This window comes from Enhydra lutris, unplaced genomic scaffold (assembly GCF_002288905.1).
Source record: "Enhydra lutris kenyoni isolate GAN:26980312 unplaced genomic scaffold, ASM228890v2 scaffoldscaffold23, whole genome shotgun sequence".
Taxonomy (NCBI): domain Eukaryota; kingdom Metazoa; phylum Chordata; class Mammalia; order Carnivora; family Mustelidae; genus Enhydra; species Enhydra lutris.
In genome coordinates this window covers 24,700,458-24,726,756 of record NW_019154107.1, presented here as the reverse complement: position 1 = coordinate 24,726,756, position 26,299 = coordinate 24,700,458, and the positions used below count along the sequence as shown (strand labels likewise).

The 26,299-nt window shown below is 45.9% G+C and overlaps 1 protein-coding gene across 1 annotated transcript; it reads left to right on the top strand.

The window, feature by feature from the left end:
• The first annotated feature begins 1,491 nt into the window (after positions 1-1,491).
• On the top strand, positions 1,492-26,014 carry LOC111150601 (NDP, norrin cystine knot growth factor). Its single transcript, XM_022508107.1, has 3 exons — positions 1,492-1,670; positions 15,959-16,345; positions 25,676-26,014. The coding sequence occupies exons 2-3, from the start codon at positions 16,172-16,174 to the stop codon at positions 25,901-25,903; spliced, it is 402 nt and encodes a 133-aa protein (XP_022363815.1). The 5' UTR covers positions 1,492-1,670; positions 15,959-16,171; the 3' UTR covers positions 25,904-26,014.
• Positions 26,015-26,299: the final 285 nt, after the last annotated feature.

Genomic DNA, 26,299 nt, shown 5'->3' with positions numbered 1-26,299 from the left:
CTGTTTCCATGGCTCTTAGTCAGCTCCAAGTCATTTCCCCTTTCAGATTATTTCCATTTTAAGGCCCAATTTCCATTTGCTGTTTGATCTTCTGCTTTTAAGACATTCAGCCAATATCACCATCGGCCTCGTGCCAGGTTTTCTTGCGAGGCTTTGAACTTGTCCTTTATCCTTTATCCTTGTAGGTGGACTCTGTTTCTAACTGTCAGCTCCCAGGTAGGCAGGGTTTCGCTGAAAAGGTGGAGGTCAGACTGAAAACCGGAAAACGCCTCTTCTAAACACCAGTGACTGTTTGGAATAAAAAGTTCTGTGGCAAAGTAATGATGTGATAATCAATTTATTAATGACTAATAAATGATTTGCTACAGTTGAACATGACAGTTCCAGCATTAACAATTATATGGAGCTCCCGAGAGAAATTTCTTCTTCAGTTTTAGAATTATATTTACTCTACCCTGAAATGCCTTTCAAAAAAAATATTCTCAGTTTAATTCTTCACCAGTATTAATAAAAAAATTATTCTGGGGTTGGGTCCGTCTGACAACTAAGCTATAAATGGTTCAGTGGTTCTTTGTGTCGTCCACCAAAATTGTTCGATGGTTTTCTGCCTCAATTTTCAGCTCTTGAAGGAATTATTTCCCTTTGTATTTTCACAGCTCATAAGGGCATTACTGGCTAGCAGGAGTACTTAACCCCCACCACCGCCCCCCCTTCCCCAGTGACCTTTGCCACTTTTCTGCAAAACGAGCCGTTTGGAGGTGGTTTGGCCTTACCTGTTAGGTTCACCCTCCTCTATTCCAAGGAGTCAGGGACTACACTTTCCCATTGTCACTTTTCCATTGTTTCTAAATCCTAGGGAGAGTTTTATTCTAAATGATGCAGATGACAGCACTAGTAAAGTGCCCTTGTAGATTTAATCGCGTACGTGCCGCTAAAAATCACATAATGGATGAACAACACAGAAAAAAAGCTCTCGCCACCCACACAGGTCGTGATAAAACAGGGCAGCGTTTTGCACTTGCCTCAGCGGTATAGCCTGCGAAGCCGTTCTGACCCCCATCTTTCTCCCCCTTCCTTAAAATTTCAGCTTCATCTCAGGCAGCTGCGGAATCGTGAAACAGAATGCCACTGTCTCTGTGTTTCCCAAACTATGCGTCTTCACCGCGGACTGCCCATCTCGATGGCATGCTTGCCAAAGAATTAAACCCAGAATATTCATTTAGCCTCTTATTATTTCCCAAGAAAGAAAGAAAGAAAGAAAGGGCACTTCCTTGCCCTTGCCCTTGTTCCTCTATGCTGTTCCCATCGTAAGATGCTCCGTGGAAGGGAGCCGAGCGGTGGGCAGTGGCTGAGTCCCCGATAAGGAGCGCCTCACATTTCCCTGGCATTCCCATTTGCTAGAGCGCTGCTGCGGCCGCACGCCTGATTGATATATGACTGCAATGGCACTTTTCCATTTGACATTCTCTCTCTCTCTCTCCCTCTCCCTCTCCCTCTCTCTCTCTCCCTGTGTCGCTTAAACAACAGTCCTAACTTTTGTGTGTTGCAAATATAAAAGGCAAGCCATGTGACAGAGGGACAGAAGAACAAAAGCATTTGGAAGTAACAGGACCTCTTTCTAGCTCTCAGAAAAGTCTGAGAAGAAAGGAGCCCTGCGTTTCCCCCCAAAGGTAAGCAGGAAAACAAGCGCTGACGGCTTGCCTAGGAAATTACTTCTTTCCAAACCGAGCATTTCATCCTCCTCTCAGACAAAGAGAAAACCTTTAAATACCACTTAAATTTGCATTAATTGAATTTGCATTAATCGGTAGTATGCTAGCTTTGTGGGTTTCTTTTTTTTTTTTTCTTTTCTTTTCTTTTCTTTTTTTTTTTTTTTTTAAACGAACGGGTCTTTGAAGTCTGTGACAGAGCAGGGGAGCCTCACGGAGAGGCTGGAAAATCCCTTTGGGTTTGACCGAAAGGGATTTCATTTTCAAACTCTCTGCGTAGTTCAATGTAACTTTGTAATGGTTCTTCTATTTGACCCAGTGAAAGGAAGACTGGGAAGCAGCATTGGACGACATGGATTCCCGAAGCCCCAGTTTCTTCCCCACTGCCCCCATCCCTGTTACAATGGGGGCACTATGAACGCGGGCAAGCCTGAGAGTTTAAAAGCGCACTGTTTACTTTTATTACTACTTCTGTATGCTGCTGATCTCCTGCCAGGGCTCCGCCGGAGTGCTTAGAATGACTTCAAACAATAGGCAACATTTATTTCTAGCTTTCTGTATCACGCTTTGCAGGAATCCTGTTCCTTTGCACTCTCCTTCCAATGTGCAAGGACTTCACTTCCATAGACGCAGGCAGGAGCACTGGGGAGAGAGGAGGATGGGTTTACTATAGGATTTTGATTGGGCAAAAAGTCCGAGGAAATGCATGCTGTTTGCCTTGGCCTTATTGCCACACTGTCCAAACGGTGACCGAGAAAGGATGCTCCCACCGGCGCAGAGATGGGGACCTGTAGGAATGACTCCTACGAACACCTGAGGAATATTCGGGCAGGGTGGGGGGGGTGGGGGTTCTTTCAAGCTCCTGAATGCAAGTTCTCTCTTTAACAATTGGGCTGTAGGAGGCCTGGGAAAAACTCTTTCTTGGGGGACGGGAAGTTTGTGTACAGAATGTTAATGACTCGGAACGCCCTGTAACTGAGGCTCATTGTAATTCAGAAGCCCAGATAAACCTGCGTGGAAGAGATGACTCCCTTCTCCACTGAGATTGAGGTGCAGGAAAGGAAGCACTTTGGCAAGACGGGAGTCCCACTTTCTGTCCTTTGTAATTGTCATTGATAACAGATACGGATGCTGCGAAATGTCTCATTTCTAATAATAGTGTATTTTAATGACAAGGACCTGGCATCGGCAAATTGCTCCAACACAGGATATTAAATCCCCGGTGTGTTTGAAAACGTAGAGACGCCTAAAATGCAGTGTGGGCTGTGGGTGTCAACGAATGGGGGGCCAGGGAGCTGCAGAATGCTTCTCAAGGGGGCCTTTAGACCAAATGCAAATATCGGCCCATTTTCTTCTCACCGGTCTGGCTTCCGAAATTAAACTTGAGGGTCTTCTTGACCAGATTTCACTGTGGAGCGGGAACGTGGCTTATGGGGGAACCTTCCTGATCTCCTTTAATAACTAGCCTAAGGGGCATTGTTGAGTGAAAACCCAGCTTTTGAAAGAGTTAATTTACAGCCCTGGGATATTCACGATTTGAGAAAGCCTGAAAAGATACTATGGATTCTATTGCTATGCAATTTTGCAGTGACTTCTTTTTTTTTTAAACTCCTCTTTAAAAACTCCTGCTGTTAACAAAGCAGTGGGCTGAGTCAAAGCAATATTCTGGTACTGTTACTCAGATCATTTTACGAGAGTGTCTGAACCCAGAACGCCAAGTTTTGCATCATTTGCTTTAAGATATATTTGGTTCAGGTAAAGGGGGAACTTGGTGGAGGACTTCTTGACCCTCTGTGTACCAAGCAGCTGACACCCCCAGATGGAAATATGCCTGTGGAGTTTTCAATCTTAATTCGAGTTCCAATGACGCTGTCAAGGGGAAAATAAATCATTTTTCAATACATTTAACAATTTCCAACTCATTTATTTTCCTGGGCCCTCGAAAAATGTGAATTTCTCGGCATCCTAGCCACCGATGGTGGCCAGCAATTTCTACTGTACTTGAAGGACTCACAATTCAAGCGCTATTATTCTTACTAGTGAATTATTCATGCCATCAACCTTTTAAGAAATGATGCTAGTCCTGCTGGATGCGAAGGTGACTAAGGTATTGTCCCAAGGCCCAGTTCTCTGTCTGTATGCTATCTCCAGTTAGATTTGGGGACTGACACGGACTTTGCCAATGGCTAAACGGGTCCATGACTGCCTTGTTACAAAGGCCCATTTCAAATATCTGCTGAGACCCCAATTTATTTGCAACGACTGTCGCTTATCAGTGGGTTTTCTTTCCATTTGTGACGAAGGGGTTCCCCTGAGGCCTTTATCACCGAATCTTGGGTACACATCACTCACAGCTAGCATAGCCCGGATCTTTCCCTCCTGGGTAGAGGAAGCCTGGAAAAAGGGCAGTTTATCCTTTCTCTGTTCCCTTGAGCACACTTGGGAAAGGACCACGTGCTATCTCTATCAGGGATGGCTGTGAGTCACCTACACTCAGCAGCTGACATCAGGGCCACTGGATGAATCACTGAATTAGAAACATGCACAGAGCAAGATGCTATCACTGGCTCCCACCACTTACTTGAACCGCCCCCAGGATCCAAACCAGTGACCTCTGGGTCTGGCTTGAATTCAAGGGGCCCCTGGGAAGAAGATGCCGGAAGTCGTTCCCTAAAACCCAGGTCCCCATCAGAGCCACACACAGGGTTGCTTTCACATAACGAAGTCTTCTGTTTTCTGGCTTGGGTAGGTTACTGGGGGCGTTGGTGGTGGGGGGGGGACCCTGAAGACAGCATCACCAGAGTCCTTGATTCAGCCCTTATCAGCAGATAATCCCCCGTGGTTGGATTAAAATGCCTCTGACTCCCTGGGGTGCCTGACTCACCCTAGCCAGCCTCAGCTTCTTGGCCAGCGGCCTTGAAGGCCAACCTCACCTCTTCCCATGAACGTCAGCTCCTGCTACTTTGTCCAGCCCCCACCACCCTCCAAACCCAGCAGGGCCAGTAAGGGCAGAAGGGATGGGGAGGCAGGTGGACAGATAGAAGTACTAGGGCGGAGGCTGGTGGCTGGGTGAGCTCCAGGGCCCAGATCGCTGTGGCCTGCCTTGGCTGTGATCAGCTGTCATTTCCTCTTCGTGTATGACACTGGGGAACATATTAAAATTTGTCTGGGATGGTATGTTTGGAATTCCTCTGATGCCCCACCTCACCAACTTACCCGGACAATAAAAGCAAGGTTGTAAGCCTTTGAACAGCTGGCCGGCTATATATTTCCCCGCTTTCTTTCGCATAATCTAATTCAGAAAAGAATCCAGTGAGACTGGCAGTGCCATGTCTGGGTACTTGCTCCCGGCAAGTCCTTCCTCCGCCACCTCCTTCCCCCTTCCCGCCCGCCCTGGAATCTTCCTGGGTGGCATGTGGCTTTTATTTTCTTTGGCTTTCCACCACTCCCACCCCACCCCCCCACCCCCCCGCGCTCCTGAGCTCCTTCCATTGTGAGCTCGCTCTTTGCTCTGCCTGTTTTCCAGACAGCCTGGGTCCCGCTCCATCCGGGGAGAGTGGCCCGTGAGGTCTCCCCATCTTCATAGTAATCTCAGGATGTCATTCTTGGCAGCGGCTCTGCCGGGGCTGAGAGGATCGGGGGGCTTTCTGGAGCCCTGAGCCTGAACCCACTCGCAGAGAGGAGCAGCCACATGGCTGGGCTGCCCTTCAGGGCAGGGCTGGAGTGACCCGGGTTGGCAGGGACGAGAGCATACCATCACAGTGACCCGCGCGTCTCCAGCGCAGGGCTGGGGGTAGCAGAGCTCTGGGAACGCCTGGATGCCCTTCAGCCTACATTAAGAGAAATGTGGTTATTCTCTGTTTCAGGGGAGAGACAAGTGGCTTGCTGCAAAGCTCCCCGGATCCTCAGGCCCTGCTCCGCCCCCTTTCTCCATCCTTCCCACATCCTTCCCTTCCCAAGGAAAAAGAAGGACAGACGGGGTTTTGAATTTGGCTAACTGGGGCCTGAAGGTCTTTTGGAAACCCATTTGGGGAGAGAGGGAGACGGGAGAAAACGGATCCTAGCCGGAGCCCAAGTACAAATGTGTGGGGCCGGAAAACTGGGGAAGACTTTTTCTTCCCTTTTTTTCTTTCAACAGCAGAACAGCCCATTGGTTTAGGAGTTGCTAATGGAAGGCACTGGGACTTCTCCGTTAGACCTTCCCATTTAAGAGCCTGGGGTCACCCGCTCTGTGCGGCATCATTAAAAGATGCCACTCATGTCCTTGGAACCAAAAGGTATCAAAGAGCCATCTACAATGCCGCTTCCTATCCCTTTTCTTCTCCTGGGGGTTTTCGTCGTCTTTTCCGAATTAGCTAAAGTTCATTAAAAGACCCAGAAGGAGAAATTTAACACAGCTGAATTAAAATGAGTCTTTTCCTGTTCACTTGACAAGGGCGGGGGCGGGCGGGGGGGGGAGTGGAGAAAGGAAAGAAAGAGAAGAAAAGAACCAACTCCCCTCCTCTGCCACTTCTTGGGTTTTAATATGAATTATTCCATACAAGTCCCTAGGCTAGAGGATCTATTTAAAGACGCCTGGCAGCATGAAGGGAGAGGGTAAAAATACAACCACTCTTTTGTCCGTCAAAGGTTTTCTTTGGGAGGACATTAAGAGCATTCCTATTTTCCTGTCTGCCCTGCCAGTGGCACCGTTCCAGCCGGTAGCACCCACTCCTCACCCGTCGGATCAGCAACCATGAACTTGTGTGTCTGAGCACCGCGGCCGCAAAGGATGCGGAATCCTTCCGCCACCCCCATGTGTGTGCGGGGGGTGGGGTGCGGGGAGAAGCTGGTAGGAAAAGGGGGCGCCGGCTCCGCGGTGCAGGTTTGCTTGCTGCACATTCAGACACCCACACATTCGAGTTTTTGAGGGAGACTGGGCCGATGGTATTCTGTGTGCCGCCAGCTGTCCTCACATCTGCAAAGCTTTCTACCCGCGTGTCTGGCAAGCGTTTGCTTGGGACCAGTCGTGCTTACTGTCCCCTCCATCAGAGGGTCTCAGAGTCTGACGGCTGAGCCTACAAGGCTGAGAAGTCACACCCCCCTAGACCCATTCTCAATGGTCAGAACGTTAACACCCTGGATGGGATTCATGGTCTGGAACAAATGCTTTTTTGTTGGAGACAGTGCTGACTCAGAAAATTCAAAGAATGGGTAACTTCAGTCCACAATATAGCCCCAGTGCTTATACTCAGGAATTCATCCAGTTGGAGGTCCTTTTCACCCTCATGTCAAGATCTGCACTTGAACATTGACTAGTAGCTTTAAACTTGGTTCTATTAGATTTGCCATTGATGTATGTTTCTTTTTTCTTTTTTTTTTTCTTTGTTTCTACCAAAAGCTAAGAATTTTTCAGACCATTTTCTCTCTTCCAAGGCCTGGCTCAATCCCAGCTTCTCCTCTTAAGCTGTGGTCCAACCAGTTGTAATATCCTCTAAAAAATGAAAGGGCAACAGGTTAATACATTCAAGAAAGTTGATGAGCTGTCAGAAAATGCTCAGGGATAACCTTTCTGCAGTGTTGCAAACCAACAATAGCTCTAAACAGGGAGTCCCCTTCCATCCTGCCACCAATAGGGAATACAAATAGGTCACGGGAGAAATGACAAAAGAGAAGAAGGAAGGACTATTTTTGATGTTCCAAATCTGCTGCCACAAATTTTCAAATAGCCCACTTTCAGGAAGGGAAGCTTCCCTTCATTTCACCTGCTCTCTCCCAGGGAGGAGGATTTGAACCCTGAAGTTGCCTTCTTTACTTGGCATTAGAAAAGGAGGTCAACTCCTCCAGGAAAAAAGCATCCCCCTCTCCTCTGCTCCAAGTAAAATGTAGGCATCTACATGCCTAAAATGGACGTGAAGAATCAAAGTCCAATTTCTTTTTTAAACAGGAGGTGATGGTTCAGGATTTGATACATTTCTGTGATTTTTCCTCCAGAGGATGGGAAATTAGTCCTTTTCAGGATTTAAATTTTTCTTTTGAGGTTTGAAGTCCAAGGGCAGCAGAATGGAATGGTGAGAGGAGAACCAACAATCCAACAATGTAGCCGTAGTGTGCGGAGTTTAAGCAAAGCAGAAACACGGACAGGAGACCAACAGCCCAATACGTTCAGAATTATGAGCAATACAGAGAAACGTATTTCTACATGATTTTATTTTAACCGTGCCCCTTTGACAGAAGTCTGAATCCCCAAGTCTTCTGGATTGCAATGGGATTGAATTCAGTATTCAACTTCCACAGTTGGGCAGAAAAGATGAATTGAATAGAGGCTGAGTTGGTTCCATTGTTTATGCCCCATTTCTAACTAAGGGCCCTACAGCTGTTAGGTGAGATCACTACCCACCATTCCAAAATGCTGTTGCGGCTGAGGATATTCAAATGCAGCTTTGGAAACACTTTGCTGGACACTTTGAAGAAAAGCCAACATACTCATTTGGCCCCAGGGTGAGAGGAAGCCTGTTCCCTGAACTGACACTAGTCACCTCTCTTCTCCTAAGGCCATACCAGAGCCAGCAGTCCAGGGGCAGAGAAAATATCAAGTGGCTTCAGCAGCAGGGTCCCCAGAACACCTGGCTACCTTTTCTTTTCCACAGGGAGAGAATGCATTCATGCTTTGGCGGGGGTGGGAGGGCAGACTGAGTCCCTGGGCTGAGTGGGTATCTCAAAACTCCCCTGCTTCCTTTCCAAAGGTAAGTGGTAGAAAGGTGTCTCATCTGTGATGTGAGACCCCCTTCCTGGGAAAGACTGGGTAAAATGAAGGGAACCTTCCCTTTCTGAAATGGGGCCATTTGAATGCAGTGGAAGGGCAGTGGCAGATTTTGAACATAAACACATCCTTCTTCCTTCTTCTCTGTTACTTCCGTTATGGCTTCCCATCACCCTGTTTTCATTCCTTGTTGATGGAAGGATGGAGAGGGACTCCCTGCTTAGGGCTGTCCTTGATTTGCGGCACCGCAGAAAGACCACTGCTAAGCATTTTCTGACAGCTCATCACCATATCAGTCACAGCTCATAGTGGAATGGTAGGCTTACAGAAATAATCCAAATCCCCAGAGGAAAAGACTTGAACCGTCTCATGCTTTTCGGCACATGGGTAATCAGACTTCAACACTTCCAATTTATGCAAGGTTTTGTACTCTAAAAGTCAAGCATGAGGAACTCAGAGTGAGTCTTTCCTTAGCAACTATAGAACCCCATAGAAGCCCAGCACTAGATCCAAGAGCCATAACCATAACCAACAAGCAACTCTTATAGACCCAAGTCCCCACCTAGGGCTTCTGGAATGTACCTCCCTTAGCACAAAGGTTCTGTAGATGTTTTACAGAAACATCTGTAAGTTTGTAAGTTTGTAAGCAGAGTGCCTTGCTCTTGACAACTGGGACCTTATCTATTCCGCACCTGCGGAGGAGACAACTCTTCTAACCAATCTTCCTCTTCTATCCTGAACCAGAGTGTCGCTGATGGCCCCGCTAGGGGATGAGGATCTGTGGCTCAAACTCGGTTTAGAATTAAGGTCACTCATGGGGAAGATTCAGGAGGGCTAAATTCCGCTTGTATCACTATCATCAAAAGAAAGATGTCTACTTCTACCATGACTGCTCACTATTAGCCTTTGTCCTCTCCCCAAGTGGTGAAGACTGGAAAGAAACACTATACATTTTAAGACAGTTCTAAGAGTCACAGGGACTGCGTAAATATCTTCGCCAGCCACTCCTTATTATCAACAGCATATTCTTAATTTATAACTATATTTGGTACCTTCAGGCACTGAGTCAATTGGTTATTAAGGGCTCTTTTTATTTCAGGCCACCAATATGGCTTCATCAAAAGGGCAGATTGTTATGGCTTGACCTTCGGTTTTGCTTCAGGCACCACATGATGATTTGTTTGGACTTTTCTGCAGTCATTAACTTCCTGAGGAAGAAAGGAACCCTTTCTGTAGTATTGCTTCAGGGAAAATGAAGCCCCAAAGCAGGTGCCATCCTCTGAGAAGGTAGGAGAGAGCTAGAGAATGTCAGAAATGGGGAGAACCACACAAGCATCTGGACCATTCTGTTCATTTTGTAGATGGGAAAACAGAGTCCCAGAGAAGGCAAGGGACTTGCTCAAGATGGCATAGCCAATGATGGGAAGGGTAGGGCTCAGAGCTTGAGACTCCTCAGATCAGCCGTCCTTCCAGTAGAGCAGGCAACAGTAAAATGTTCTTCAGGTTTCAGAATGCAGTATAATAATTATCTACTATTTCTGACCAATGAGTGCAAAACACTGGGACACGTGACACTTAGCATGGGTTGGACATGGGTTTGGGGAAGAAGAGGTCAAAGCTGTAGGTAAGGGAGAGTTTGAATAACAATGAGAGGTTCTTCTGGATGTCCCAAAAATCAAGATTTGAAGTTTCAGTCAAGTCTCAAGGTCAAGTCCTCCCACACCAGTCCCTCCCAAGACAGTAAAACTATTTAATCCAAGGACACACACACAGGAGGAGCCATTGACATTGGCCCATTCTCAGAAATTACTTGTTTCCAGTTCTTCTTTTTTGCACCCTTATTTACTCTGGGGCTGTGATTTAGTGCTTCTCTCCTGGGCTGTATTTCTCCTGCCCTCTTGCTTCCTTCCCCCCCACCCCCACCCCCAACCCCCATCGCTTTTCTTCCTCCATCTCCACCACTGCTGAGTCTGACCATGCTTGGCTAGTAATGCAGGCTGGGGGAGCACAGAGCCCTGTAGACTGGAGGACTGCTGTTGAATTGCAAAGATGTCACCTTCTCTCCCTGCTTAGGTGGCACTGCGGGGGCAGGCATGGCCACCTCTGATTGGAGAATGGACACTGTGAGCCGACAGGGGCAGGAGCCGTAGTCTCTCTAGTGACCTTGTGGCTCCCAGCCTTAGTATTGCTGCCTCCAGGTCAGCCCAGGCTTAGGCACTGGGCTGCCACTGATGTGCAGCCAGAGAGGAATAATATCAAAAACAATTCATTGAACACATGGGATGCTTGATAAAATCCAACATGCTGTTTACAGTTTATAAATTAAGTGCCTTGGGAAGAGGCATCTGACTTATTCTCCAAGGCATCTAGCTGACTAGATCCAATAGGAATTCTTTGAGTTCCTGAGAAGGGGCTACTTAGCACTTCACACTCTCTGATTAGACCTAGAATTCTTTCTTCCCTAAGCCTCGTGTGAAGCGTTATCTAGTGGCGAGCTTTCTTCCAAACTTAAACCTTTGATTTTTATTTTTGGCGATTCCTTGGAGAGAGGCTCTTGGTTCTGCCCTCTCTACCTGACTCAGGCCTGATATGATTGTCTGAAATGAGAGTAAATATCAAATCACTCTTGTCTGTGACGCTGACACCATTCCAAAGTCATGATATTTTATCTGCTGAACTTGATCTTCTTAGAAATGATGCAGTGCATGTTGGATATGAATTAGGTGGTGAGAGAGTTTATCCTTCGGTCCAAAAAAAGTCACCCAGGAAACAACAGGCCAAGACTCTGCTTGTAGATGTGGTGAGCTGGAAGAAGGCACTAGAACAGGACCTATTTTTTTCCCCGCTGACCCTTAACTGTTATCTGCTAGAGCAAAAGGAGACACTTAGTAAATGCTTACGGAATATGTGTTCAATAAATATCTGTAGAAAGAAGCCATGGGAGGCATTACGTGCATGTATTAATACTGAAAACAGCCCAGGGTGGGAATCCGGATACCAAAGCTCCACCCTCCCTTGCCTGGCAAGCGGGGCAAGAATAAGGCCATTCTTGGCACATGCCCCTGGTCTTAGCCTGTTGCTGGAATAACTTGCGTGAAACCAGCACTTTACCCTCTGCCAGGCAGAAGGTCAGCCCAAGAGTGAGTGCTCTGTGGACACAACACCATCTCTCACCCAGGAGGCTGAGCCCGCTGTGAGCTCTGCTATATTATTTCCCTGAGGATGACAGGTGGGGAAATCTGGGCACCAGTTGTTCTTTTCCACTGGTATCGTTTGGAGGGTAGCTCCAAAGTCGGGCACGCCGGCCTACGTGCCTCTCCTGCCGGCAGAGGCTCCACATGGGAGCTATGAGAATGTGGGCTCTGTACATCCGCCAAGTCCATGTCTCAGAGGCTGTACCCAGAGCACGGAGCAGCCCTGGAGCTCCCAAGTTCAGCAAGTGAGTTGCTTTCTCAGTCAGACCATCAGTGGCTGGGCCGAGGTTCTAAGTCTTGATGGGCAGTGCTTGGTTTTTATGATCCGTGGCTTTAAAAAAAAATGAAAGCAAATGGGAATTAATTTAATTTTGAGGAACATGCCCGAAGCTCTGACAAGACAAGACGATACCCCTAGGCTGTCATAAATCGGATCTCAAGTGATGGGAATTTCCTTCATTTTGACTCTCCTCTTCGTGAGTGTTGCCCTCAGCACCGTGCACTTCTCATCCGAGCACACCCCACCAACACCAAGTTCAGATGAATCTGACTTCATGCCACTCGGTTTTCGAGCATTATGCTTATTTCTTTCTTCATATGATGTGAACACTTTGGGTGAAAATCCCAAAGTTAAGTGGCAAGAATTTTACCGTTATGTTTTGAGAGTTCAGTGGTCTGTTTACATCATTGCTTGAATTCTTATTTCAGAGTTTAATATAAAAACTGAACAAAAAGTACCATGCTTTGTGAGCGTGTTGACCTGAAAAGTGTATTTCTTATTAGCAGTCAAGCAGCATTTTCTCTGACATGTTTTTCTACTTTATCTTTATTACTACATCTGGTTCAGCTTATCATCTTTAAAGAGAAGATCAGATAATAAAGTTATATTTTGTGTGACATTAACTGTCTCTTTATCATTATACGCTTCACAACACTTGTCTGCAAAAGTTTTATTCAACTTTCAAGAAAAAAAAAATTCAACTGTGCTTGCAATTCAAGATGTCGCTACTAGGTGGCAGTACTGCTTAAGAATTAAATGATCCACTAGGAAGACTGAGAAAAGACTAACTAGCATGTCTTCCAAAATTTGTAAGAAATAAAAATATAATATTACTAAAATACTCAAACTGGCACAAACATTCAACATCCATTAATTTAATTAGTATTTTTAAGCCAGGTTTGGAAAGAGAAAGTACAATTTTTTTTTAAGATTCTATTTATTTATTTTTCAGAGAGAGAAAAAGCACATAATGCACAAGTGGGGGTCGGGGGCGGGGAGCAGCAGGCAGAGAAAGAAGCAGGCTCCCCGCTGAGCAAGGAGCCTGACACGAGACTTGATCCAAGGACCCCAGGATCATGACCTGAGCCGAAAGCCGACACTTAACCGATTGAGCCACGTAGGCGTCCCAGAAAGTACACATTTTTTAAATGAAGTTTTAGACAGGTAATACATTCACAAATTCAGAAATTTACAAATTCAAATGTATGTATACAGTGAAAGTCTTTTTCCCATACCTGTCCATAACTAATTGTGTAGCTTCTCGAATATCCTTCCAGAGCTTCTCTGTGTAAATATCAATGAACACAAATATATGTTCTTACCCTTCCTGGTATAACACACATCAGTAGAGTTTCTGCACCCTTCTTTATACAGTTGCATAGTATTCCAGGGTATGAGTGTTGTGTAATAGAGATGGGTATTTTGTGCGGTTTCCAATTTTATGCTGTGATGACCAATGCCAAACTAATAATCACATGCTAGTGGGATCGCATATGTAGGATAATTCTCAGAGATGGACTATCTGGGTCTAAACATTCACATATATAGGGTCTTGTTATTGATTGCTGTTGCTTATTTTTGCCATCAAGCTGTATGTTTTCTTTTCATTTGCTTCTTTCATTTAACCATACCTCCTGGCCATGGCTCTGAAGGGGAGAGGGAGGGCCAGGACTGGAATGTCTACTTTCCCTTCATCCCTTTGCCATTGACTCCTGGGGGAAATATCGATAGACTGGAGTGGTGAAAGAAGAAATCTAATAAATTCCTTTTCTGAGACTAATTAAGGCTTCAAAGAGTCAGATAACCACTTGGGATAACATAGTCATATTGAAACTCAGGAAATGGTCAGTAATACGGCAGCCTCTGAACATTGAATCCAAGAAAGCTCTGGCTCTTTGAGTTGAAATCTTGGTGAGTTTCAGTGTGATATGCAGCTGAAGAGAAAACAAAGAATACTCTTTGGCATCTCTTGCCAATTTGGAGCTTTAGCTCAGGTTTGATCAATTTCAATGAGTTGCTGCAATTAGCATGTTCACGAGGGAAAGTGGTGCAGACTTGTATGAAAATACGCTCTTAACTTCAGGATTACCTTTGCCTATGGAGATGGTGGTGACTGGATCCATAAGTACCAGGCGGTGTCATTTTAGGGCAAGAGGGCACTACAGACTCCATCTTTTCCATTTCTCTTATTCTACAGATGAGGAAACTGAGGCCACACCTGTTTAAATGCCGTGAGCCAGGTCTCCCAGTTACTCAAGGGCAGGGCTTGAGCCCAAGTGGGTCTCCTCATTACTGGTCCCTGCTGGTCCTGCAATTTATAGGATTTCTCTGACACATATTCGCTGAGAATTTGCCATTGCCAGGGATGCTCTTGTCTGAAACGGCCCTTTGCCACACTCCATTTTCAGTCTAGGATCCCCTGCCCCACACTCACAAGAAAGCTAACTGAGGTTAAGTGGGTCTGGGGCCATTCTATTGGAACCAAACTAATTGACTTATATGGACTTGAACTTCTCCTCCTCCTCCTCCTTCTTCTTTTTAAGATTTTATTTATTTGAGAGGGGCAGGGTATGCAGAGGGAGAGGGAGAAGCCGACTCCCTGCTGATCAGGGAGCTCAACTCGGGGCTTCAGCCCGGGACCCTGGGATCATGACCTGAGTGGAAGGCAGATGCTTAACCGACAGAGCCACTCAGTCACCCCTATTTTTAATTTTTAAAAAGAATTTATTTATTTAAGAGAGAGAGTGTGCAGGAGCACAAGCAGGGGGATCTGCAGAGGGAGAGGGAGAACCAGGCTCCCCGCCGAGAAGGGACCCAGACTCGGGGCTCTATCCCAGGACCCTGAGATCAGGACCTTAGTTGAAGTTAGACGCTTAATTGACTGAGCCACCTAGGCACCCCTGGATTTGAACTTCTAATCTTGATCTTATTAATACTTTGCCCTGTTTATTTGGACCGTCCATGACTAGGAAATTAAAAAAAAATGTTGTACAATGAACAGAACAATCAAACTCTTACCTGAAATACTTTCAAAACTTTTTTCTGAGGCTTTAATTATTATCTTCCTTTTGTTTGGGATGCAATGACAGGTCTCCCCAGTTGTCCTAAATGTTTGAAAATATTTGTGACACTCTGTCTTCTGGTGTGATAAAAAGCACCCACGTTGGCCAGGCTTAGGAGGGTTGGTGAGGTGATGCGCAGCGCCCTCCACTTTGTCCAAGATGCATATGGTTAAAAGAACAAAGCAGATTTCCAGGCCCCTATCGGCCCTGATCCCATTTTACTGGTAAGTCTTTGCTCTAACCACCACTTCCTTTTTCGAATTAGGCCGCCTGCTCAGGCTACAAGGCTCTGCAGAAATGTGTGACTCTTTGGCGAATACGTACGTGTTGCTTTAATCACACTGGAGGCCAGTTAGCATAATGTGTATTTCAGATGCCGTTTGCCACTGATGCTGGGGGGCACGGGGCTTACACCAAAAACAGGATGAGCCTAGAGCAGGATGAGCCCTAGTGGAAAAGTAGGTGGGTGGGTGGGTAATGGACTTGGAAATGGAAAATATACCTCTTTCCTGTGGGATGTGGCTTGTGTTCATTAGCGCTGACCTGTCTGTTTTCTGGCCCTGTGAGCTGATGTTGACACCAGAGATCATTGAGAAACTGAATAGACCCTCCCCCACTGCCAAGCCAGGGATAAAGATGAGACCACCCAATGCAGTTGTGCTGGGGCCAGAACCACATGTCTAATCCTTACCATGAGTTCCAACTCTTCTTGCTCCTCGAAACATGGACTCTGGCAATTAAAGTCAACATGTGCTTCCACTAAACCACGGTGTCCACCTCCGAATGGTTACAAATAAGCTCTGGGGGAGGGAGAGGGTTAGAATGGGCGATGGCCTATGCTAACGGCGCTCAAGAAACCAACCGCCGTCATTCAAAATGACGTGGAAAAATTCTACTCCATACCCCCTGGGTTCCATTCGTTTTTCTGGGTAAATGTTCCCGGGGGAAAATAATTTCTGTTTTCATTCCAGCTGTGCAGCAGATCTCGCGATGATGGATTGCAAGTGGAAAGAGTAAGACAAGACTCGGGGGGGGGCCTACAAAGGACAATGACAACCAGAAAGCTTCAGCCGGATCCTGTCCTTTGCTCGAAAGGGACTGGATCCTAGGAGGCGAAGGCATTTCCCATTCCTAGTCCTCTGCCTCCCTCTGCTGTCCCTTCTCCGAAGTTTTTCCTTACAACAATGAGAAATCATGTACTAGCTGCATCCTTTTCTATGCTCTCCCTGCTGGCGCTAATGGGAGATACGGACAGCAAAACGGACAGCTCCTTCATGATGGACTCGGACCCTCTACGCTGCATGAGGCATCACTATGTTGATTCTATCAGTCACCCATTGTACAAGTGTAGCTCGAAGGTAAGATCCTGATGTCTGCGAACGTTAGCGCTACTTCGCAGAGACAGGAGAGAAGCCCGCGTTCCTTTGTCAAGGGATGGAGAACTATGACCGTAGTCCAGACCTGAGCTCTCCGGTTGGCCCCGTGGGGCTTGAGGGAGAATCTTGCTCTCAGGGTCTCCCAGCAGGCTTTGAACCTTTGTCAGTAAAGCTGCCTGATTGACCACGTACATAATCCCAGACAGCTTCTCTCTTTTCAGGCTACTCAAAGTCAATAGGAAAGGCTGGAAGGTTCTCATCATGCAATTGTCGCTCTACACAAGATGAGGCAGGTGTGTTTCTTCCTTGGCTGTGAAATTTAGAAGCAGTAGTGTTCTTTATCGAGATAGAAAAGTGGTGTCTACAGGTTCTCGTGACTCCTGCTACCTCCACCAGCAGTAAAGAGGAAGCAGATGCCAGAAATACGACTGAGCAGTAAAATGTACTTGTTGGGGTGGGGTTGGGGGCTCTTCAAAGAGAATCCTGTTGGAATAGCTGCTCGCTGACCTTGTGGTCCAAGCCTTTCTCCACCTGCCATGCTTACGTTAAAATGATTTCAAAAGATACATGGCAAGTGGATCATTTCCCATTTTTATAGGGATTATCCAAATGGCTCTTGCTTGGAGTAGGTTGTATGATTTTGGGGCAGGCAACCTATGCGAGAGATGTCTCAGTGTTGGCACAAGGCGTGCGTAGGAATACCATGCTTCAAAGGCCTAGAGGGGCTGGCCACCGGGACCACCCAGAAGGAAGGCCCATAGTAGCGGAAGGATAGACTCAGAATGAGAATCTCACGACCGTCACTGCCCCCAGTCACATGAATGAAATTTGCCCACATTTGGTAAATAAGAGTGCATTTAGCCCAACCTCAGAGATTTTTCACTCTAGTTCTGAGACCAAAACCACTTAAGCATTCTCAGACAGCAAGTATTTTTTAAATTACCGGTATAATTAAGAAGTTTTTGTAATATCAGCCACTAGAATTAAGACCATATAAGTTGATGTCTCTACCCTCCATTTACAAACATGATGACTTCTGTCTGCCTTGAAAATTTCCATCACTTCTCTGATTACAACTCAATGATAATGGCTTGTTTTAGTTTGGGGGAATCCGAATTTGAGTTAAATCATTTTAACCATTATATTAATAAGATCTAGGACTGTGGGAAAAAAATAGGGACTTTCCATTTAAAAACTTTCTGGCTCTTATTTGTACTTGTGGAACTAAAAAAAGGAGTAAAGAGATAAACTTAAATTTTTGTAAGACTGCAATCCCTTCTTAGGCAAAACAAAAAAATACAAAAAACAAAACAAAACAAAACACTAAAGCAAAGGGAAGGGGGGAAAAAGACGGGACATGTTTTTACCACTGTGATTGCTCAGATATTGTGGGCTTGAGCAATTATTAGTTTCTCCTCCCCTCCCCCTACAGATAGCACTAGTATTTGGTGGTTTTTACTCTGTGCATGATTTCTCCCTCTGTTGAGCTGTTCTCTGTAATCATGATTCTTTAACAAAAGTGGGGGTTATTAAAATTATTTCAAGGAAAATGCCAGGGTGATGATAGGAAGGAATAAGGAAATAGGAACATCTCTAAAAACTAAACACAATCCAGAGAGATTTGGTGAAATGTTAGAAGAACATCTTAGCAGTGATCGCACCAGTTAAGGGCAGGTCAGAGAAGAGACCTCGTTAACTCGAGCCCAACAAACTCACGGGGCTTGAGTGCGACTCCCAGAAACAGACTTTAGTCTACCTTTGCTCATGTACGTTCCTTCCAGAATGCCATGGTAAATGGCACAAAATTGTGATAGTAGCAGAAACGTTTATAATTTCATGGGAACAATCTGTTTTTTAACAGCCCAAATGATCTCAAATATAGCAATAGTTTTATGTAAATGGTGCTTATAATTATAAACCTTTCTTTCTTGGCCTTAAGAAGCCTGGCAGAATTTCAACTACACAGACCTTTTCTGGATTCGATTTTCTCTATGTATCCAAGAACAAAAACTGTTTTTCATTTTTAAATAATCTATAATTCTTGACTCTCACAGACTCAGGCTGGTCTTCTTTCTAATGGGTCTCATTAACGAAATTGTTCTTTACGGACTTGAGATAAAACATTTAGCCCATGTCTAGGAGACAGCCAACAAGGGATTTTACAATGAGGAGACCAGGGTCGATCTTTCCTCTCTGCAAAAAGTTTCCCTCCACATGATGTTCAAAGGCCATTGTTTACTAGACACATGCCTAACGTTTGTCTGTCTGTGGTTAACGCTTCCCGACTTACATTTACCCAGTGTCTGGCCTTGGGAAGACAGGTGTCCGGGAGAGTGTGACCCAGGCTCAGGGGAGGGAAGACATCTGCTTGAACACCTAATATGTGTCAGGCATCTCATAATATAGGATCTAATCATTGCCGACAAACCTGTCTTGGAAGGCATTAGCAGCGCCATTTTACCGGTGGGGAAAACTGAATGCTAAAAATGTATTCAGTATGATTGCTCATTTAGTCCAGGAGTGGCAACGTTTGCCTCAAGTCATTTATCTTTCAACTACTTGGATCTTCATTTTGGAGAAATGCTGGTAGAATACAGAAGCCACTATTAGGAAGCCCAGCCTCAACTTCGGATCCACTGGAAATAATGATTTTTACTCAACAATGTTTCTAGAAAATAGGAATTTTTGTGACTGTTCTGTGGGAGCCTCCCATGATACTGTCTGCTCCCCATAGCCTTGAGTTCCAGGGGCCTGTCACCCATCTCTTAGCAATTCGGGAGAGGGATGAGATGGAGTCAGGCGGAAATGATTGGCCACAGTGGTCCACCAAGGAGGTCATGTGACCGGTGATTAGGCTGCACCCGGTGGTTTTCAGCAGTGACACCTCCTAGGACTGGGTACAAGAGATCCCGGGAGTGGCATGTTCATTGACAATCTTCCCTGAAGTTCTGAGTGAGTAAAGGCTATATAGCAAACACGCAAAAGGCCAGTGGTTCGTGAAAACAAGCTGTCTGGAGAACCTTTAAGGCAACTGAGGCATCTCAGACTTCAAAGTGAGAGAGACCTGGTTTCACATTGCAACTAAACGATGTGCCCAAAGGGTGACTTCGGGAGAAGTGAAATGAGTCTTTGGTGCCTCCATTTATTCCTCTGTAAAATGGGGTGAATGCTGTGTATCTAAAGGTGAGGTTATGGGTATTGGTGATGATATCTGTAAGGCGTTCAGCATGGCGTCTGTCATATAATAGACATTAATGAGTGACATTATCATCTTGATGATGAAGCTATAAACAGGACAGGTGCTCAGACTCACTTTCTATTTCAGTCACTACAGAGACCTCAATAACAGTTGGGATCTCGTAGATCCTGGAAGGATTAGGAAAATGAACCTCATCACGGTTGTTGTTAAACACAGAGATCTGGCAGCCGTGGGGGACGCGTGCCGAAGGGCAAAGTAAATGTAAGCCATCCTGCTGGGTGTTAAGAGTGGGCAGAGAACAGTAGAAGAGAAACAGAGCTTGCTGCCTTGACCTCCCTTCCCAGGTGAGTGGAGGGAGCAGGAAGCGGGGGAGGAGACAAGTTCTGGATGTAAGCCAGGGAGGAGTTTTCAGGGATGTGGGCTGGGAAAGGGAGCTAATAAGGCAGGCCTGTGAAGTCTGAGTTGGGCAAGGAATGGGGGAGGGAGATGGTGGTCCCGCAGGGACATGGAACCAGGGTTTAGGGTCATCTGAACTCCAAAGGGCCAAGGAGGAGGACAGTTCACGGGATAAAGCCTGGAGAACTTCCCAGAGGATTTGAAGAGGAAGCTGTTAAGATCCCCGAGCCTCTCCTAGGGCTGCTGACAAAGCTCATAGTATGGTAGAAGTGTCAGGAACATTGAACTTCTAATACAATTAACTACTGGGGAGAGATCACTTTTTTCCTTTAAGGAACGAATTTATTTAATTTAATTTATTTAATTAATTTATTTATTTAAGGTGCAGGTCCTGTGGCTGGCAAAAATAGGGGGGGAAAGACCAAGTCTTTGCCCTCATAATGCCTGTAAGTAAATGGGAGAGAGAGGGAGCGGAAATGTTCTATGTACAAAAGCTTCGTGTCGGTTTGAGTTGTGACCAGACCGACGGACCAGAGTCCATCTGTCCCCTTGCTGCTTCATTCCTCTGGTGCAATTTTGCTGATGCCCTGAGACTGGCACAGACCTTTTGGGGATTGACCCGGGTGCCCTGGAGATGAGCTAAATGGTCATTTATTGAGGGTGCTGGGGAAGGAAGGAATGGGTGCTGCCGGAAGGATAAGGGGTACATAGTGTTGACTGCCGAGAAAAAGGCAAAAGACCGTTGCTCATTTAAATGAAATAAAATGGCCAAACTCCCATTCTAGGATAGGATGTTCTGTGTGCAAAGTCTTTGTTCTGGGTCTTTATTCTGATACCCATGGAGACAGCTAGTCATTTATGGCCTGTGCCAGGAATTTGTAGGAGTCCCCCATGACGGAGGAAGAAAGTGGCTTTGGCAGTGGTAAGAATCCTTCAGCAAGGAGTGATGAAAACCATCTGTGTTTGGGTTTTCTCTCACTCAGAAGATAGCTGTATATTGTAGCAGAAGACATAACTGCCTAAGAAGTATGGTAGGTCACCAGGGGGAGCAGCGGCCTGGGGTCACCGGGTTTAATCTTTGGTCAACATCCAGGAATCACAGCTGGCTCTAACCTTCACAATAGCCTGAACTTGCTTATGACCAGCTTGGGCAACTTAGGAGGATCGAGGCTGACAGTCATGGTTAGGACTGAGGGCTCAGAAATCAAGCTGTCTCAGGTCAGAATCTTGGCCCACCTTTGGATAATGAAGGGACCTCAGGCTGGTGACTCACCCTCTGCCTTTTCATGTCTTCATCTGTGAAATGAGGAAAGTTTACCTTTTGACATAGCTGTTAAGAATCAGGTTGCATATGAAGGGCTTGGCATAGAGCCTGGAGCCTAGTAAATGTCCCAATACGTGTTCTATATGAACATCATTACCATTCTTTTATGATCATCCAAGGTCCTTTCATTTTTCTTAGCTTCCGCACATGGAAAAAGATTAGAACATGAAGGAGCCCATCCCTGAGCAATCTCTGAACCCCGCAGCTCTGTTTGTACTAGAAGGAACTGACTTTCATATCCCACTGGAGGCCAGTGACTCTAAGATTGGGGGGATACCAAGGGATTTCTGGAGAAGTTGCCTAACTTCCTGGCATCGGGCCAATTGCTTGGGGAAACCTAAGAGAGCAAAAACTAAACTGGACCCAAAGCAGATAACAGGTATCTGTCACCCACCTGAGCTGTGAGAAGTCCATTATGAGCAGTTAAGTACAAGGCCAAATGCAGAGAAGCCTTTCCATGTTAGTAAGGCCCCACCAGGTCACCCAGGCATGAGGAACGTATGTTGACCACAGACTGGGTTTTGGCAGGTGAACTGATGTTTGAAGGCGAACTGATGTTTGATGACTTGGTTAAGGAGTTAGACACTGTGTGGTACCATCCAAGGAGTTTCTGGGAGTTTCTGGTAGTGTCCAGATCACTGGGGGAGGCACCTGGGGGAGGTCTTGACAGTGGAGGAATTATCATTCAGGAGTGCTCTTTCAAGACTTAGCTCTGCAGAAGCTTGGGGGTGGTGATGATGTATGTATCCCAAGGAGTTCATAAGGAAAAGGTCAGATTTCTATGGTTATGGTATGGTTAGGGTTCCCAGAGGTAAGTCAAAGTAGATTGGAGAAGGGTGTGAGTTGGCTCCTGCTTCAGGAAAACATTTTCATATCAGGAAGCAGGATATACTAGGGATTCAGGCCCGGAGCTTGGCTTTAGGCAGAACTGGGTTTGATTCCAGCCTTGCCTTGTACCAGATACGTGAGTTTGAGCAGGTTAGTTTAACTCTCTAAAACCTCAGCTTCCTCTTCTGTAATAATAGTACAGATTAAAAGAGGACCTTTAGCATCAGATTGTTATGAGGATTAAATGAGATTAAATGTTGCAAGCACTCAATAAATATCAGCTGCCATTATTATTTACTAAATGATCCCTATCTAGTGATCAACCTAGAGCAGAACCTCTCAGACTTGAACAGGTCTGGAGCCTTACTAATCAATGTGCAGGTGTTAGCAGTACTGACATCAACCAGAGTCTTGTGACAAATGCAGCTCTGGTATCACCCAGAACTACTCACACACGATCTGCATTTTAACAAGTTCCCCAACTGATTTACGTGCGTGTTAGAGTTTGAGAAGCTTTGGTCTGGAAGAGGTGAGAAGATGTTCATTAAATCTGTAAAACAGGTGAGGGAGTAAAACAGGGGCTAAAGGATGGAATATCAAGAGTGAATCTGGAAAGCAGATATTTATCCCTTCCATTCCTTAATGGCACTCATTTCTAGATCTTCCCTCCCAAACTCCCCGCTGTAGCCCTCCAACACACATTTACAAATCAGAGCTAGATTTTTATGTCACTTTCAGGTTTGAGATGGGATCTGTAGCCTGGAAATCTCCCAGAAAGGAGATTTGCATGTGTGTTGAGAATGCCACAGGTCCTACAATTGTCTTATAGTCTCTTCTTAGAGGAGAAGAACTTGACAATGGAGGATAGCTGGGATTTCATTAAGCAGAGCTAGGAGGAAAGGGCATTCCTGAGAGGGGGAAAGACATGAGCAAAGGTAAGAGGCAGGGAAATTCAGGGCAGTTCCATAACTTTTAAGTGATTGAGCTTGATTAGAATAGGGAGTAATGAGAACTAGAACAGTTGCAATGGAGTGGGTGACAAAAATGAGAACAGTTATAAGTAAGACTGGAAAGATGTGAAATCCAAGTCATGGAGGATCTTAATACCAATTCAGGATTTTGGACTTGAGTCCAAAGGCATCAGGCAGCCACTGAATGTGGTTTGTGTTTGTTTGTTTAGAATTTATTTATTTATTTGACAGAAAGAGATGACAAGTAGGCAGAGAGGCAGGCAAAGAGGAGGAAGCAGGCTCCCTGCCGAGCAGAGAGCCCAATACTGGACTTGATCCCAGGACCCTGAGATCGTGACCTGAGCTGAAGGCAGAGGCTTAACCAACTGAGTCACCCAGGTGCCCTGAATGTGTTTATTGTATGTACATGTCTGTGCATTCTCTTTGCCCCAAAAGTCCAGCTCCTGAGATAGAGGTACCCATTGGAGGTGGCCCCAGGGTCTTCAGTGAATGAGCTGAAGGTGGAGATTGAGACCCTGAAAACGCTTAGTGAAATCACGATCAGGTCATTCCTTCTACAAATGGCCCAGCATCGCGATTCAGTCACTTTATGGGCTGTGCTAACTGCCAGGTCATTCCAGGTCTACATCTGGGTCATCTGCGTGTATATCATTTTGGTGAGATACACCACCATGTCTGTGCCTCTTGGAATTAAGTGTGTTGACACAGGTTCACTATATTCATCCAGACTGAAGCTGGATCTCTAAAGATTTCATTTGGAGAGGTGACCTTTGAATATCGCTTAATCTGTGGAAAAGATGGTCCACATTAGAGATGGCACATTTAACAGTACTTCGAAGTGAGCTGTCAGGGAGCTCTTCTCATAAACCAGCAGGTATAGCGAGAAGGGGCTGGGGAAGACCTTGGGCTCCTTCTCATTAGACGGATGGAGTGGGCGCAGAGGACTGGCCCACGTACTACTGATCTATGGCATAATCTCTCAAAAGCTATTTCAGATCATGTCTGTTTTGCCTGTCCACATAAAGAGCGGGCAGGATAGCACTGAAGCCTTGACAAATTCGAAACAGTTCATAGTTGCCATTTTCTCTCTACCTCTACGATCTTTCAAAGAAAATAAATCAGTAGGTCTTACTCCAACTTCACCAAACCTTGCTGGTTCCTCCTAGTATCTCATATCCTATCTTTGGATTCATCCCAACATCTTCTTTGATAATGATGTTAATAACCTATAATGACCAGAAGTCATCTTGTCTTCCTTTAAGAAAGATGAGTAGACCACTTCCTTCTTTTAATTCTTTTAATTATTATTATTTTAATTAACATATCATGTGTTATTTGTTTCACAGGTATAGGTCTGGGATTCATCAGTCTTACACAATTCATAGCGCTCACCATAGCACATACCCTCCCTAGTGTCCATCACCCAGCAACCCCATCCCTCCCACCCCTCCCCTCCAGCAACCCTCAGTTTCCTAAGATTAAGAGTCTCTTATGGTTTGTCTCCCTCTCTGGTTTCATCTTGTTTCATTTTCCCCTCCCTTCCCCTATGATCCTCTGTCTTGTTTCTCAAATTCCTGATACCAGTGAGATTGTATGATAATTGTCTTTCTTTGATTGTCTTCTTTCACTTAGAGTAATACCCTCTAGTTCCATCCACATCATTGCAAATGGCAAGATTTCATTTTTTAAAAAAATATTTTCTTTTTTTAAGATTTATTTATTTATTTATTTGGTTGAGAGAGAGAGAGAGAGAGAACGAGTGAGGAAACACAAGCAGGAGAAGTGGGAGAAGGAGAAGCAGGCTCCCCACTGAGCAGGGAGCCCAATATGGGGTTTCATCTCAGGACTCTGGGATCATGACCTGAGCCGAAGGCAGACACTTAATGACTGAGCCACCCAGGTGCCCCAAGATTTCATGTTTTTTTGATGGCCTTCTTTTAATTCATAATCAAGCTGCCTCCCTCCCCTACCCATAACTGCCACTCCCAGGAAACCCAGATGTATGTATGGGAGACAGAAATGAGCCTCTGCTCCAGCCCCTTAAGCTGGAGGCAAACACTAAGTGTTTGCCTATGTCCATTGTTCTGGGGATAACCTTGGTAATTTGCATCCGATTCTAAAAGAAGTCTGTTTACTATAGCCACATTAAAAGCCACTATAAAGAACACACAGCCTCTCTTACTTCAGCCCAAGCTTTATTATTTTCTAAATTTATTTATTTGAGAGAAAGGGAGAGAGAGAGAGAGAGAGAGAGAGAAGACAATGAGCAGGGGTTGGGGCAGAGGGAGGAGAAGAAAGAATCTCAAGCAGCCTCCCCACTGAGCATAGACCCTGAGGCAAGGATCTATCCTGCAACCCTGTGAACATGACCTGAGCCAAAACCAAGAGTCTGTGGCTCAATCCACTGAGCCACCCAGGCACCCCCTGGGTGTCGATGCTTTAAAACTAAGTTTGCCAGGTGATTCTAAGGTGCAGCCAGGGTTGAGAACCACTGGTCTAAACCACCGGAAGTCGGCAAAGAGTGTTAGGGTGCCGTGGGACCTGGCTGAGGTTTTGGTCTCCCCACAGGGTAACCCTGTCTCTTCTCTCCCCAGATGGTGCTTCTGGCCAGGTGCGAGGGGCACTGCAGCCAGGCGTCACGCTCTGAGCCCTTGGTGTCCTTCAGCACTGTCCTCAAGCAGCCTTTTCGCTCCTCCTGTCACTGCTGCCGGCCTCAGACCTCCAAGTTGAAGGCACTGCGCCTGCGCTGTTCCGGGGGCATGCGGCTCACGGCCACCTACCGGTACATCCTCTCCTGTCACTGTGAGGAGTGCAGCTCGTGAGGCCTCCCACTGAGTGGCTTCTGGATGAGACCACCTCCTCCCTCACCGAGCCAGTTCAACAGGCCAGGGAAGGACTGGCAAGAAAAGAGTTAAGGGAAAGAAAGAAAGAAAGAAAAAAAAAAAAAGATACAGCGATTCCCACGGGATTCTTCATATTCTAGTAATAAAGACTCTCAGTGCTTGTTGACAGAGAGAGATGCTCTGGGAACTGGTCTTCCATCCCTGTCTCCTTTCCCTGGTACAATTTCTTTTGGTTCCTTTTCAGATTCAGGCATTTGCCCCCTTGGCGCTGAAAGTTGTTTGGGTTTCCAACAATTCCAGCCTTAGCAGGGAAAGTGGCGCCCCCTGCCCCCCTGCCCCCATGCCCATGCCCGAGTGGGTCAGGCTGTCACAGTT